Below are 15,504 nucleotides of genomic sequence, written 5' to 3'. Positions count from 1 at the left end.
TGATTGTAGCATTTAGCTCTTCTGTGTCTTTGTTGAACTTCTTTCTGGATGTTCTGTCCTTCACCCAAAGTGGCATGTTGAAGTGTCCTACTACTATTGTGGAGCTGTCTATTGCTGTCTTCAGAGCTGTTAGAGTTTATCTATTTTGGAGCCCTGTTGGGTGCGTAAATATTTATTATAGTTATGTCCTCCTGGTGTATTGACCCTCTAATCATTATATAATGCCATTCCTTATCTTTTGTGGTGGATTTTACTTTAAAGTCTGTTTTGTCAGAGATTAATATTGCCACTTCTCTTTTTTGAGTGTTGTTTGCTTGATATATTTTTTTCCATCCTTTGAGTTTTAGCCTGTTTGTGTCTTTAAGTCTACGGTGCATGTCTTGTAGGTAGCATATAGATGGGTCATGCTTTTTTATCCAATCTGCCACTCTCCGTCTCTGTTTTGGTGCATTAAGTCCGTTTACATTGAGTGTAATTACTGATACGTATGAGTTTAGTGCTGTCATCCTGATATCTCTTTTTGTGTGTTGTTCACAGTTTCTTTGTTCTCCTCAATATTCCGTGCTGAGTCGTTTTTCTTTATGTATTTTTTTTTTCATCTTTTTCTTTGTTGTAGATTTTGTGTTTGCTGGGTCTTTATGTTTTTCTACTTCTTTATTTTGATTTGTAGGATTGTTGGATTCCTTTGTGGTTACCTTAATATTTACCCCTAATTTTCTAAGTTTATACCAGTCTTTTATTACTTTATATCGCCTTAACTTCCCGTCCATATAGAAAATCAATGTCTCCATTTTTCAAGTCCCTCTTTTTTTAATATTATCCTTTTTTTTTTTTTTTTTACATATTGATATCTGTTTCCCTATTTTCAATGTTTTAACTTTGATGTAATTTCGATTTCCGTATCTGAGCCAATATCTGGTTGTTTTGTCCTGTGTTCTAGTCTTGCGTTGTTGGCTGGTATTATTGATTATCTAACTGTAGGACTCCCTTTGGTATTTCTTGTAATTTTGGTTTGGTTTTTGCAAATTCCCTGAACTTCTGTTTATTTTGTAAATGCCCTAATTTCACCATCATATTTGAGAGACAGTTTTGCTGGATATATAACTCTTGGCTGACAGTTATTTTCCTTCAAGGCTTTCAATATGTCATCCCATTGCCTTCTAGCCTGCATGGTTTCTGCTGAGTAGTCTGAGCTTATTGTAATTGACTCTCCTTTGTAGATGAGTTTTCTTTTATCCGTAGCCGCTCTTAAAATTCTCTCTTTATTTTTGGTTTTGCTAAACTTGATTATAATATGTCTTGGTGACTTTCTTTTGGGATCTATCTTATGTGGGGTTCGATGAGCATCTTGGAAAGATATCTTCTCATCTTTCATGATATCAGGGAAGTTTTCTATCAACAAATCTTCAACAATTTTCTCTTTTTTTTCTGTTATTCCCCCCCGTTCTGGTACTCCAATCACTCGTAGGTTATTTCTCTTGATAGAGTCCCACATGACTCTTAGAGTTTCTTCATTCTTTTTAATTCTTTTATCTGATTTTTCCTCAAATAAGTTGGCTGCAAGAGCTTTATCTTCAGTGTCGCTAATTCTAACTTCTACTGCCTCAATTCTGCTCCTGTGACTTTTTATTGAGTTGTCTAATTCTGAAATTTTATTGTTAATCTTCTGGATTTCTGATTGCTGTCTCTCTGTGGATTCTTGTAGCCTATTAAATTTGGCATTATGTTCTCGAATAACTTTTTTAAGTTCCACTACTACTGTGTGTGTATGTTGCCTGGTTGTTTCTGCATTCTGTCGAATTTCCTTTCTTATTTCTAGAAGAATTCTGTATATTAATCTTTTGTATTCTGTCTCTGGCAATTCCAAGAAGTTGTCTTCCTCCAGAGAATTTATTGATTCTTTATTTTGGGAGCTTGCTGAAGCCATCGTGGACTGCCTCTTTATGTAACTTGATATTGACTGTTGTATCCGAGCCATCAATAATTTATTATAATTTTATTTTGTGTTTGCTTAGTGACATCTAGCTTCTTGCTTTGTTTTGATATGCCCAAATAGGCTGCTCGTGTGCACTAGTTTGATTTTTGACAGCTTTTGATCTCTAATTTCCTGTTACCAGGTAGTTAGTTCTGTAACTAAGTTCGTGCATGCCAGAGTCCATTAAAATTTCCTATATGGGATCAGCTCAGGTGTGCAGGCAGTCGGTCACCAAGTGTGTGATGCAGGCTCTCACCCCCAGTCCTAGAGAGGCATGGGTGATTGGTGCAGGCACTGGACTCTGGCTGTGGTAGGGGATCACACGCTGAGCCAGGCAGGGGGCCAACGGCTGCCCCTGAGAGTCTGAAAGAAAAGCATGTCCCTATTCTCTAGGGTTAATAGGTAGGTGAGTTTTGCAGCCAGGCTAAGAGCACCCCAGTATGTTGGTTGCAAAAACTTGAGGGCACCACTTTTTCTTGAACTCCTGTAGCAGGTGACTAGGCACTTTAGGAGCTACACCAGCCCTCAAGACCCTGCTGCAAATTGGTAAAAGTGCCTACTTGAGGGGCAGGGCTGTTTTGAGGATCACATATCTGCCCGTTCACAGCTGAAGCATTTGAAGTTAAACTTCAGATATTTGCCCTGTTGTACTGTGGTAGTGAGAGCTAACGCTGTTGAGATGGGTCCCCACAAGTCTATACAGGGTTGTATGGCATTCAGAGTCTGCGGACCCCTGATTTCTGTGGCCAGCAAAGGAGCCATGCCAACCCTGTGTTCCTGGTCTAGGGGAGCCAGCAGCTTATTTGTTCCCTCTTCAAGGCCAGGAGAATAGGTCAGGGCGCCTTTTGGGATCTACTTCCAGCCCAGTGGACTCCCGGTGCAGAGCGGGGAGGGAGGAGGTAAAAGGAAGAGAGGTTTTTCCCAAATCCAGGGCAGAGCGTGGAGGTAGGAGGTAAGAAGGAGAGAGGTTTTTCCCAAATCGGCTTTTTTTTTTTTTTAATCACCAAGAAAGGGTGCACGCATGTACTTATCCTAGCCTGTTGGGAGCTGCTCTTCACTGGTTCGGAGTGTCCAAGCAGAATCTCTGCTGCTGGGTCTCTCTCGATGTGGAAACTGCTTCTCGAGCACGTGCACAGCACAGCTGTTTGCCTGCTTCACTGTGCTCTAGCGCTCCTCATCTCTTCCAGTCTTCCTCTCCGGTATGACTGAGATGGATTTCTTAACTTTGCGTTGTTCAGGGCTGCCAGATGTTCACATAGAATCAAATCACTTGTTTTTCCAGGTCTTTGTTGTAAGAGGGATATAGGCAGCATCTAACTAGTCCACCATGTTGACCATGCCTCCTATTTTATTTTTCATTTCCAGTAATTCTGTTTTCTTTTTTTTTCAATTTCCTTATTGAGTTTCTCCTTTCTTCCCTAGTTTGTTTCCTGATCTCCATTAGTTTGTTTTCTGTGTGTGTTTTGCTTTCTTTAAACATATTTAACACTATTGTCTGGAATCTTCTATTTTTTCCATTATACTGGTCTCCATAGGAGTAATTTCCTCTTCTTTATGTTTTCCCTTTGATTGATCCTTCTTCTCTTGTAATTTTGAATGTTTTAATATTTTTTTTTGTTCAACAGTGTGTATTTTTCATATCTTTTTGTGATATTTTCAAGTTCTAAATTTTCTGATTTTTCAAAGGAATGATATTTGTTAGATTTACCTCCACTATCTTCTTCTAAGTTCCACTAGAGGGCACACTTGCCCTTAGGTTTTTTTCAGTGCTGAGTCAGGAGTTTTATCTGAGGATTTATATCTGTTATTCTGGGCTTCTTGTCTATTGCTACAGCTTTTAGATGTTTTCAATAGTTTTAAGTCTTTGGGTGCTTATTCTGACTGGTTCTCCCTAAGGTAGCTGAGTTTGCTGGTGTGTTATGGTCCCTCTGTCTTCTGTGGGTTTGGCTGTAGCCCAGACTACACTCCTGGGGCTAGGTTCCTTCCTTTCCCTGTGTAGTTTTGGGGCATGGCTTTCCCTCTTTGGCTAATTGCACACGTGCAGGTCTTTTCCAGTGGCAGCAGATGCGGATGGAAGTGGTGGGGCTCAACTATCCCGAGGTGAGGGTGGGGAGCACTTTATGTGTTTTCTCCACAGGCTACCCTGTGCAGGCTCTCGCATGATGTCCAGTTATGGGCAGGGAACCTGTTGTTTTCCTCGGTGTTAACTGTTTGATGTACTTTTCTCACCCTGGCTGAAGGATGGGTCTTGTGGCTCGTCGTCGTATCTATGTTCTTTAGACCATTTGCCTTGGGTTTCAGTGAGATTCACCAACACTCATTCACAGTGCCTTGGCCTCACTGTGCCCCGCTTCCAAGTGTATGGCTCGTGAACTTTCATAGCCAATCTCCACCACTTTAATTAGATCACATCTTCCTCAGTTTAGCTCCCATCCTACGTTCTTTGTTCAGAGTGTTGCTCATTCCTGTCCCAAAATGGCTGCAATGAGCCAGTTCCTCCATATGCCAGTGGCTAGAATTTCTCAAGTTCATTGCTGACCCCTCTCTTTCTCTTCCCTGTTTCTGGACTTGCCTTGACTCTCCAACACTGTAGCTGCTGTTCAGAGCTCTGAGATCTCAGTTTGTGCTTGTTTTTATTGTTCTGTGGATTAGTTTCAAGGGGATAAATGGGAGCAACTGGTTACTCCGCCATCTTGCCCTCAGCCACATGACTTCTTAAGTTTTCAGTGTGGCCTGTGAGCGGCCATCTAAGATACTCCACTGGTCTCATCCCTTCAGGAGCAAGGGAGAATGAAGAGAACAGGATACAACGAAAAGATTAGTCCAAAGGACTAATTGTCCACAGCTACCAAGACCTCCACCGGACTGAGTCCAGTACAGCTAGATGGTGCCCGGCTACCACCGCTGACTGCTCTGACCAGGATCACAACAGAGGGTTCTGGACAGAGCTGGCGAAGGATGTAGAGCATAATTCTAACTCACACACACACAAAAAAAGACCAGATTTACTGGCCTAAAGGAGACTGGAGAAACCCCGAGAGTATGGCCCCCAGACACCCTTTTAGCTCAGTGGTGAAGTTACCTTCGAGGTTCACTGTTTAGCCTGGGAGTGGACAGCCCAGTAAAACCATGAGAGTAACGAGGTACAGGAGTCCAGTGATAAGGCCCAGAAGGCAGAAGGGGAGTAGGAAGCTGATGATAGGGAACACAAAGTAGAGTAAGGATATTGTTGATGTGTTGTGAGATTGTTAACCATTGTCATAGGGCAACATTTGTAGTAACTGTTAAATGGGAGACTATTTTGTCCTGTAAGCCTTCATCTTAAGTGAGAATAACAGCACAATTAGAAGAGCGTAGTCAATGTCACTTAAATGTGTATGTAAAAAAAATTTTTGAAATGGCGTATCTTTGGCTATGTGTATTTTCACCAAAAAAAACAAAGTTGAGAATTTAGAGGGTTAAAATGTTGTGGGGTTGTTAACCAATGTCATAAAACTGCATGTGTGTTACTGTTACATGAGAAACTATCTGTTCTGTAAGCCTTCACCTGAAGTACAATAAAATATTAAAAAAAAAAAAAAAAGTTTTCAGTGTGATTTTTGGACAGCAGTTTAATTCTATTTTGACTGAAAAATATTGCCTCTAGTGCAATGAAAAAGGCGTTTTAAATGAGAAAGTTTGTTTCAGTAAAGAACTCTCTTTCTGGATAACCAGAGAGGTGGATCAGCCATATCAGTATGCATCAAGCAATCCTGTCAGTATCCCATCTTTGAAACTTTAAGCTGTAATTTCCCTCTATTGTTTGGTTTTCCATAAATTTAGCTTTGGGATCTGTTGCCTTCTTGGAGCTTTTGTATACTTTTTCCTTACTTGGATTTCTTTTAAAAATGACCTGCCATTGCTAATTCACCCTCTGCTGGAAAGCATGGAATCTTCTTCCAGATGGATTTAATTTGGGGTGTCCTACTCAGCACTGAGAGATCCTAGGGTTTGAAATGCTCTAACTTTATTACATTCATCGCAAGGGATTATAATGATCATTCCGATTGCCTGGTCAGTCTTGTATAGATTTTTTTTTTTTTTCAAATAATTGGGTTTCAGGTTTCTATTTCATGCTTAGAATTATTGCGGCTTTGCTTGAAGAATATTTTAAACTGGGTGAAAAGGCAAAAAAAAAAAAAAGGGGAATCAAGAAGTGAAAGCACAATTGTTTCAGTAAGTACTTGTGGTTAAGAAATGTGTCTGTTCATCATTGCCAGCTGAGTTAAAATTTGATAGGGAAGCGTAAGTTGTAAACAAAAAAAGATGTGCTGTTTACAAGGTAGGGATATGGATTTCTGTAGAGTTTAGTTTTCAGATATTGTAATCTAGATCTTCTTGGAGCTTCGTGAGTTTTATCCTGAAATTATCTGTGAAATGAATCTGATGGTAGCTTACAACATTTCTTCAGAAAGTAAAATTTTTATTTACCAAGCATTAATAATGCCATCAGTTACTCAACAGAGGCACATTTATTGAATTGATAGGAGTTTGAGAATAATTGGTAAAATTAGGCAAAATTGTTACTGCTCAAAAGAAAACACATCATAAATATGTACAAATAATGCAATTCAACTCTTAGTGCAGGTTAATGGAAAAAAATAGTGATACAATACAAGTAGTGAATAAATAAATCATTTGAATTTTGGAATGTATTATTTGTTTAATTTTCTCTTAAATCACAGTTTATATTCTCTGTATCCGTCCCAAGTGCAACTGAGGTAAAGCGTAAGTATGTCAAAAGCATCCTGGTTGACAATGAAACCAAGACTGGAAAAACAGTCCAGTAAGTTCTTTACATCAGTTTATATTAGGGTTCATTCAGTTCATACATATTTCTAGTATTGATCCACATGTGGCCTGGAGTTCATTGTGAAGTACAGGAAATTATTAATTCTATATGTTAAAATCCCAGTAATATGAGGTAAAATAATGACATGAAGGAAAGTGATCAGCTGTGCAGGGTGGGAAAAGTTAAGTTGAATTTTGAGAGAAGTTCACTGGGGAAATAGTTTTGACACTATCTTAAAGCATGATTGTTTATTTTTTTACCTTATTATAGAAATAATTTAAAGATGCTTTAATAGAAGAGTGGGATTTGAGGTTATAGCAGTTGGAAGTAATGGGTAACAAAGGACTTTCTATACAATGCAGTGGTTTGGATTTTATCCAATGGATTGCCATTTAAAGGTTCAACTGTGGAAGTGGCTGTCGTTAAATTTACATTTAAAAAGTCCACTCTGATGGGCTTTTATGAACAATAGGTTAATCAGGTAGTAATTTGGGGAGTTTAATTGTGGCAAGGCTATTGCAAGAACTAATAGGCATCTCAGTCTTAATATGTTCAAAACTGATTTTTTGATACTAGTCCTCTCTGTCCTCTCCCACAAAAAGAGACCTGCTAATCTAGAAATCTTCCCTATCTCAGTAAATGGTAGCCCTGTTCTACTTGCTCACGCGAACACTGGAGTCCTTCTTGACTACTTTCCTTCATATCCCACAGTCCATCAGCAAATCCTACTGACTGTACCTTCAAAGTATATCTAGAATCTGACCATTTCTTTTGTTTATCTGGGAATTTCTTAATTTGCCCTCGTTTATGGATAGTAGTTTTGCCAGTTATAGAATTCTTGGTTGACGGTTCTTTATTTTTTCACCACGTTAAATATGTTATCCACTGCCTTCTAGCCTCCATGGTTCATGAGGAGAAATTGATGTTTATTATTCTCATTGAGGATCCCTTGTATATGACAATTCATTTCTCTCTTGCAGCTTTCAAGATTCTCTCTTTATGTTTGGTTTTTGACAGTTTGATTATAATGTGTCTCTGTGTAGATCTCTTTGATTTATCCTCCTTTGATTTTATTCAGATTTTAGTATATGTAGATTCATGTCTTTAATCAAATGTGGAAAGTTTTCATCTATTACTTCTTCAAATATTCTTTCTGCCCCTTTCTGTCTTCTGGAACTCTTACAATGCATTTGTTGGTTTGCTTGATGGTATCCCACAGGCTCTTTAGGCTCTGTTTACTTTTTTTCATTCTTTTTGTTTCTCAGACTCAGTAATGTCAGTTTTCCTATCTTCACATTCACTGATTCTTTCTTCTGGCAGCTAAAATCTGCTGTTGTACCCCCTAGGAATTTTTTTTACTTCAGTTTTTGTACTTTTCACCTCCAGTAATTCTATTTGGTTCCTTTTTATAATTTGTATCTCTCTATTGATATTTTTGGTTTTTTTCCTGTACCTTTTTCCTGATTTCATTTAGTTTGTGGTCCATGTTTTCTTTTAGCTCTTTGAGTGTATTTAATACTATTGTTTTAAAGTCTTTGTCTAATAAGTCCATTAACTGGGCTTCCATGGACAATTTCTGTCACTTTGTCTTTTTGAATGAACTGTCCTTTTCTGTTTCTTTGTATGCTCTGCATTTCATTTTTGTAGCACTTTCTGTTCAGGTTTTAGTGCTATCAGAAGGGATATTCTTCTTCCGTATACCATATTTTACGCAAATAACGTGCACGTTATACTTATTTTCCCGTGTCCTCCACCCGCGAGGTATTTTCATAAGTGTACTCTGCTAACTTTTTTTCCATGTTTCTTTTTAAAAAATTAACATAGCACGCTTACAAAATACCCTGCTAAGGCAGCACACAGTTGGCAAAAAAAGCATATAACACACGTTACTCTCTTAAAAATACCATAAGTTTTATTGAAATCCTGACCATGTTCAGCACAGTGGTGAGCCTCACTGTAGTCCATTTCTCAACATGGTGGCCTATCTTTGTTTACATTCTAAACAAAATTCCTATGTTTTTGCATAATGAGGTAGAAAACAAATATCGCTCACAATTTCTTATTTTTAATTGCCTTTTAACTGACATTTTGGTCTTTGGCTTTTAAAGATATTTGAATTTTAGTATTAGACTTGCTACTCTTCCTCTCTAACCTTAAGAAAGTCATATGAACAACTAACTTTATTTTTCAGTTTCCTTATCTGTCAAAAGAGGAGAGTAATATCATCCTTACCTATTTAATGGAGTTACTGTGGATCAAATAAGATATTAGATCTGAAAATACCTTGAACAGTTAATAGTAACAACACCGGCAGTGGTAACAATAGCCACCATTATTGTGCTTGTGATCAGTGGGATACCAGATACTGCACTGTGTGCTGTGTATGTTCTCTTGTTTGATTTTTCCAGTTGTGTTTTGAGTTAGCTGATACTATCTCCACTTAAAATGAGGAAAGTGTTGTAAGAGGGTTAAGTATAGACTAGTTATTTGAGGATTTCAAAGGGAAGGAATAGCTGTTGCTAGTGGGATTCAGCAGACACTTCCTGGACAGAGTGAGATTTTGACTGATCTTGCAGCATTTATGGAAATGTTACTTCAGTGAGACAGAAATAGCCTTTTATAGACCATTCACCTAATTGCAGAATACTCTTCTTCATTTGTAAAATCAGTGTCTCTTGTCCTTGGGTTAAAAGCTTGCCTCAGGCACATAATTTGGCTTAGGTTGCCCGGTGCTTTTTTTTCTTCATAGAAGGGGGAAATTATCTATCCTGCTTTTTTTTTTTTTTTTCCCTTTAAAGAAAGACCTCTCACTTCTTGCTAAGTCTCTTTTGGAGGACATTCCGTAGAAGATGCTTTAGAGTGCTCCGTGGAAAAGACAGAGCTGTTCTCCGCTCCATCATGTGGTCAAGATATTATCACCACTTGTTATTCATTCTCAAACCTAATTATTTCTCAACATTCTTTGTGTACCAGCATTGTGGTGAGAGCCAACGTCATAAAATGTGTTTGTTCTACAAGTTATTTAGTGTTGTATATCTTGAGCAGAATTCAGTTATTATAATATTGTCAGAATTTGTAATAAAAAGTTTAGAAAGATAGTATTATTCATCTTTAATATGTAGGTATTTCTGCTGTAATATGATTTATGTGTTTCTGTAATATCTTGCCTTTAATAATGTGGACAAGAAGGTTGGGACAAGCCACTGAAAACTTAATGTCACTTTTAGCCAGAGCTCACACAAGACAATAATGAGTGCCTGCTTGAAGAGTGGGTGCCACTCTGGCAGGTGGCTGAACACAACTGGAGCCCACAGCAATATGACAGCCCCCACAGCCATGGGAGCACACTTGTGGCCCTTTCACCTTGAGCAGGGTGCTAGGTGGGTACAGGTGGAGGTGGAGCCCTGGACAGCAGGGGACAGGGAGGCAGCAAACCTGCTGCACAGTGTTGGGACAATTTATATAAATTCCTAAAATATGTCCAAAAATGTTCTGTGGCCAGTGCAGTAGCTGAACTTACGTCTTTCGCCTTTGCTTCTGAAGAGCATAACTCCCTACCCACCTTGTGGCCGCCCCACCCAGGAAAGAATGTGGATGTACCAATCTAACCTTCACATTATCTTGATTTCTTTTCCTTATTCACCAATTGAAAACGAACAACTTTTCATTAAATAAACACGTTGTAGCAGAGCAGACTCTCTGTTAACTTCCTAGGTGGTGTCTTTCTTTAGATACCTGTTTTTATGGCATTTAGACAAAGGAAGGGATGGAAAATTGGGGGTTGAGTGGAAAATGAATGAAGAAACATTGGAGAAATAGGAAAATTAAACTATATAAGTAAAAAATATCATTATTTAAATATTAATTTTTGTTTGTCGCTATTAACCACTCAGCCAGGTAGTAAAGAAACTCATATGTCGTGAGTGTCTGTTATTAGCAAGACTTCTCTGGGTAGTGTGAACAGTTAACTCACTTGGCTGCTAACCAAAAGATTGTAGGTTTGAGTCCACCCAGAGGTCCCTTGGAAGAAAGGCTAGGTGATCTACTTCCCAAAAATCATCTATTGAAAACCCTTTGGAGCACAGTTCTACTCTGACATGGGGAAGCCATGAGTAGGACTCGACACAATGATAAATGGTTTTGTTTTGTTTTTTAATTATTATTATCAAGGCACAATGCTAGACACTTAGCTTCTGTTAACTCATTTATCTTTTTTTTTTTAATTAAAAATAAAGAAAAAAACAATAAGGCAAAACATAAGTATACTTACTATCTAGAATTAACAATACATGTTAATCTTTTGTCCTTTTGCTCCATGTCTTTTTATAAAAACATACGTTTGTATAGAAACAGAATGTAAGAGATAAATTTCAAGTCCCCTTGGTTCCACTTCTCAGTTCCATTCCATTTTCTCTCTCCTTAGAGGCAATAGCTATATGAATTTTCTTTGTATCCTTCTAGTTCATACTTTTGAGTCAGAGTTTTCTGTAAATGCAAGTGTTACTTTATGAAAACATATAGAATGACTGCTGTTGCTTAAAATGCATATATTATAGGCAATATGCCAGGCCTATTTTGATTAAAGAAAGATGTTACAGTGAGCATGATAGAGTCTATATTTTGCTAGAATTTCTGGGTTATGGAATATCATATTCCCAACCTCATTTATCTCATTTAATTCTCATAAATGTTTCTTGAGTCAGGTAGCCTGATCTCCATTGTTTTCTTTTCTTCAACTTTTAGGTAGAAAATCTGGTGTATTAGTTGTGAAAATTCTGGAGCTGCATGAGGAATGCACCATGCAAGTGGCCATTTGTGAGCAGTTAGAGGACCTGCAAGCCAGCAGCCCTTCTCCAGGTGTGGCCCCCGGCCCCGGGGCCTGCCTGAAGATTCTCTTCACCAAGGATACTGCAAGCAACCTCAAGGGACGTCCTCAGGACATCGTGCACATCTACCCTCCCTGGTGAGTACAAAGAACTCACTCTGGCCATCACTAATTGTAGGTTCTTTTATAAGAAAAGACATTTTTATCAATAACATGTTTGTCACTTTATTATAGAGAAGTGCCACGGGAAGGAAGCCAGGACTTGACTTAGGTCTTCTGTAGTAGAAGCACTGATCGATCTGTGATGGCATGTTTGTACTTCTGGCAGCAGATTTTTTGATAATTTGGAGGTGGGCGGGGGGACCAACTATGCCAAAATTCCTGACTGTTGTGTTGTTATAAGATCCAGCTGTTCCAGCTGGTTTGGTTTTTACCTTTCCTAGAAAAATAATTTTAAAAAGAAACATTATGTGACCATAGGATAATGCACATGTCTTAGTGATCTAGTGCTGCTATAACAGAAATACCATAAGTGGATGGCTTTAACAAAGAGAAATTTATTTCTTCACCGTAAAGTAGGCTAAAAGTCCAAATTCAGGGTGTCAACTCCAGGCGAAGTCTTTCTCTCTCTGTCAGCCTTCTCATCAATCTTCCCCCAGACTAGGAGCTCCTCTGTGCAGGGAGCCTGGGTCCAAAGGATGAGCTCTGCTCCCAGTGCTGCTTTCTTGGTGGTATGAGGTCCCCTGTCTCTCTGCTCACTTCTCTCTTTTATATCTCAAAAGAGATTGGCTTAAGACACTATCTAATCTGGTAGATCTCAACAATATAACTGCTGCTAATCCATCTTATTATGTCATAGTGGTAGGATATACAACACATAGGGAAATCACATCAGATGACAAAATGGTAAACAATCACACAATCCTGGGAATCATGACTTAGCCAAGTTGACAGACATTTTTTGGGGACACAATTCAATCCATGACAGCACATTAATTTAGTATTTCTTTGTGAGTCAGTTTGAGGGTGGGAATAAAAAGCATGAATCACAGTAGGGATTGATCTCAGTGAGCGTAACTGGACACTAATGGATCACAAATTATTTTCAAGAATACCATGCTTGTTTTCTTCTGAGTGGTGCGTTGATTTTCACTATGAAAAAAAAAAAATCTTATTACTTTTGAGTGAAAGAATGAGCAGCCTTGTTTTAATTTTATTTGCAATTTTTTAAAGTTTAATTCATCTGTTAAATTTTTAGAGTTGGAATCGACTTTAAGTCAAACTTTTATCAAGTCCATAGCAAGTGGTCATCAACCTCTACTTAAACTTTCCCACTGATAAGGGCTGTGGGCATCAGAGAGAAACTTCAGTTGTTTTATTTTTTAATAATCAGTATAAGACATGCAGAAACATGCACGGCTTTTAAGTGTGCATTTCACTGAATGATCGCAAAGTGAATACTCATGTATAATTGTTACCCGGCCCAAAAAATAGGTGTAATTCACACCTGGGACTACCCCGTTCCCCCTCCAGTTACTCCGTCTCCCACCTGCCTGCAGGTAGCCACTGTGCTGACTTCTAACAGTAGATGCCTTTTGTCCATTTGAGAACTTGTAAGAGAACCATACAGTAATCATACAGTATGTATCCTTTTTGCCTAGCTTCTTTCACTTAGCATTATGTTTGTGAAGTGCATCCATTTTGTTGTATTTTGCAGAATTTGTTCATTTTTCTTGCAACATGGTATTCCACTGTATTGATTTACACTACTCATTCATGCGTTCTCTTGGCAGATGTGCGGTGTCTTCACTTTGGGGATATGGTCAGTAATGCTCAAACAGCCAGCCCTCCCACATCACTCATCTAGCCTATTCACGAGCATAGTGCCCTCACGTCTCTTCTCTCACTCTGAATTTGTCCATCATCCTGTAATTGCACCTTTATTTTCTCTCATCTTAGAACAAATGTTTTTCATTTACCTTGATCTCACATCCTCTTCCTATTGGTCCCTTTTTCTACTTTCCTTTATAATAAAATGCCTCCAAGTATTGCTGAAACACTGTCTCCAAATTGTCTGCTCCATCCTTTCTTAAAGCCATTTCATTTTCGGGCTTTTCGCTTCAGGACTCTCCCCCAGTCACACTTCTTGATATAAGCAGTGACCTTCCCAAGGCCAGCACCAGTGACCACTTCCTCATGCAAGAGCCTTCATCCTCCTACACAGAGCACACTTCTTCTGCTACTTCCTTCTTGTATGTTTTTCTGGTTTCTCCTGGTCTGTCTGACTTCTGTGTGTTGAAGCCCTCCAGGGCTTAGTCCAGGCCCTTTTCTGTACTCTACCCACCCTCATTCGTGTGACAGTTTTGAGTGTTATGCTTTTAAATACCAACTACACACTGATGACTCCCACATTGTATTTTCAGCCTCTCCCTCTCCGCTGATCACCAGACATGCATCTTTGTACCTCTTCCACATCTCCACTGGGATATCTGACAGACATTACAAAATCAATCTCCTGCTCTTCCTTCCTAAACATCATGCCACACTCTTTCCTCATCCCACCCAGGAAATGGAAATAATATTTTTGCCAAGCCTCCAGATGTCTTTGATTCCTGTTTCTCTCACTCTATGTTCTATCTGTTGGAAAATGCTGGCTCCTCTACTTGAGAATATACAGAGAATCCAACCAGTTCTTGCATATTTGATACTGTTGTACAATTTTGCCAGAATAAGAAGTGTAAGGAAGCTGGTTGGTTGGTCCTACTTTCACTAGACAAAGTGGTAAAACAAAGAAATCTGCTCAGTGCTTCAGAGTCACAGCTCAAGTGCCACATGCAAGACCTGAAAGTAGCCACTTGTGCCGTGAAAAAAAGCCTCATTTCTCGTAACGGAGCTGATACTGCCAAAAACAAACCCAGAGTCTTATCGTAAGAGTGGCTGAATTAGGCCAGTTGAGTTCCAAATAGCGGATGCTGTCTAAAATTAAAGTGAGGGCACTGATTGGGAAGAAATGGGATCCTGAAACTTGGGATGGGAACATATGAACAGATAAGCTGGAAGCTGGCGACATTGAGCCCCTAAATTCCATTGAATCACTCCTGCCAACAGGACCAATCCTTACTCGGATCTGAAGAGAATACTCGATCTTTGTCTGCTAAGCCACCTTCCCCAGTAAAACTATTATCCCTTCCACCTCCATCTGATAAAATTAACCCAGCTGTGTCTGAAGAGCATTTTTTCTGAGATATTACCTCGGGCAGTGTCTGCGGCTTTGCTTGGAGCGTTGCCTAAGGCAGATGCGTTACAAGACATTGTTGAATGTTGCCAGAACATACCCCCATCACCCATTTTGCTTCTAGACCTATAATTAGACTTAAGTCCCAGCAAACCCCAAAAGGTGAAGTACAAAGTGTGACCCAGGAGGAGGTACGCTGCACTCCAAAAGAACTTTTTGATTTTTTCTAACATATTCAGACAGAAACCTAGGGACTATGTATGGGAATGGCTATTAAGAATGTGGGATAATGGAGCAAGGAACATAAAGTTAGATCAGTCTGAGTTTATTGCTGTGGGCCCACTGAGAACAGACTATTTAGTGTTTCAGCTGAAGAAGTTAGAAAGGGATCTAATAGTTTATTTGGTTTGTTCACTGAAGCACGGATTAAGCAGTGGCCTACACTAAATCAAGCTGAATTACCAGACCTGCCTTGGAATACTGTAGAAGAAGGTATTCGAAGGCTTACGGAAATTGGCACGTTAGAGTGAATTTCTCAGGTTGGACCCACAAATCCACTGAAAGAGTGCATGAAGGACACACTTTTTACCACAATGGTGAGGAATAAATTTGTGAAGGGACCCAAGCATTCTTTTTTT

The 15,504-nt window shown here is 39.0% G+C and overlaps 1 protein-coding gene across 1 annotated transcript in view; it reads left to right on the top strand.

The window, feature by feature from the left end:
- LOC111820453 (DNA repair-scaffolding protein-like) overlaps nt 1-15,504 on the top strand; it is a 691,204-nt gene that overhangs the window by 468,748 nt on the left and 206,952 nt on the right. Inside the window, exon 9 of the mRNA XM_023730855.1 lies at nt 11,550-11,769. Within this exon, the coding sequence (XP_023586623.1) occupies nt 11,550-11,769 (220 nt within the window). The remainder of the gene's footprint in view (nt 1-11,549; nt 11,770-15,504) is intronic.

Source organism: Trichechus manatus, unplaced genomic scaffold (assembly GCF_000243295.1).
Source record: "Trichechus manatus latirostris isolate Lorelei unplaced genomic scaffold, TriManLat1.0 scaffold00038, whole genome shotgun sequence".
Taxonomy (NCBI): Eukaryota; Metazoa; Chordata; class Mammalia; order Sirenia; family Trichechidae; genus Trichechus; species Trichechus manatus.
This window is presented reverse-complemented; position numbering and strand designations above follow the sequence as displayed.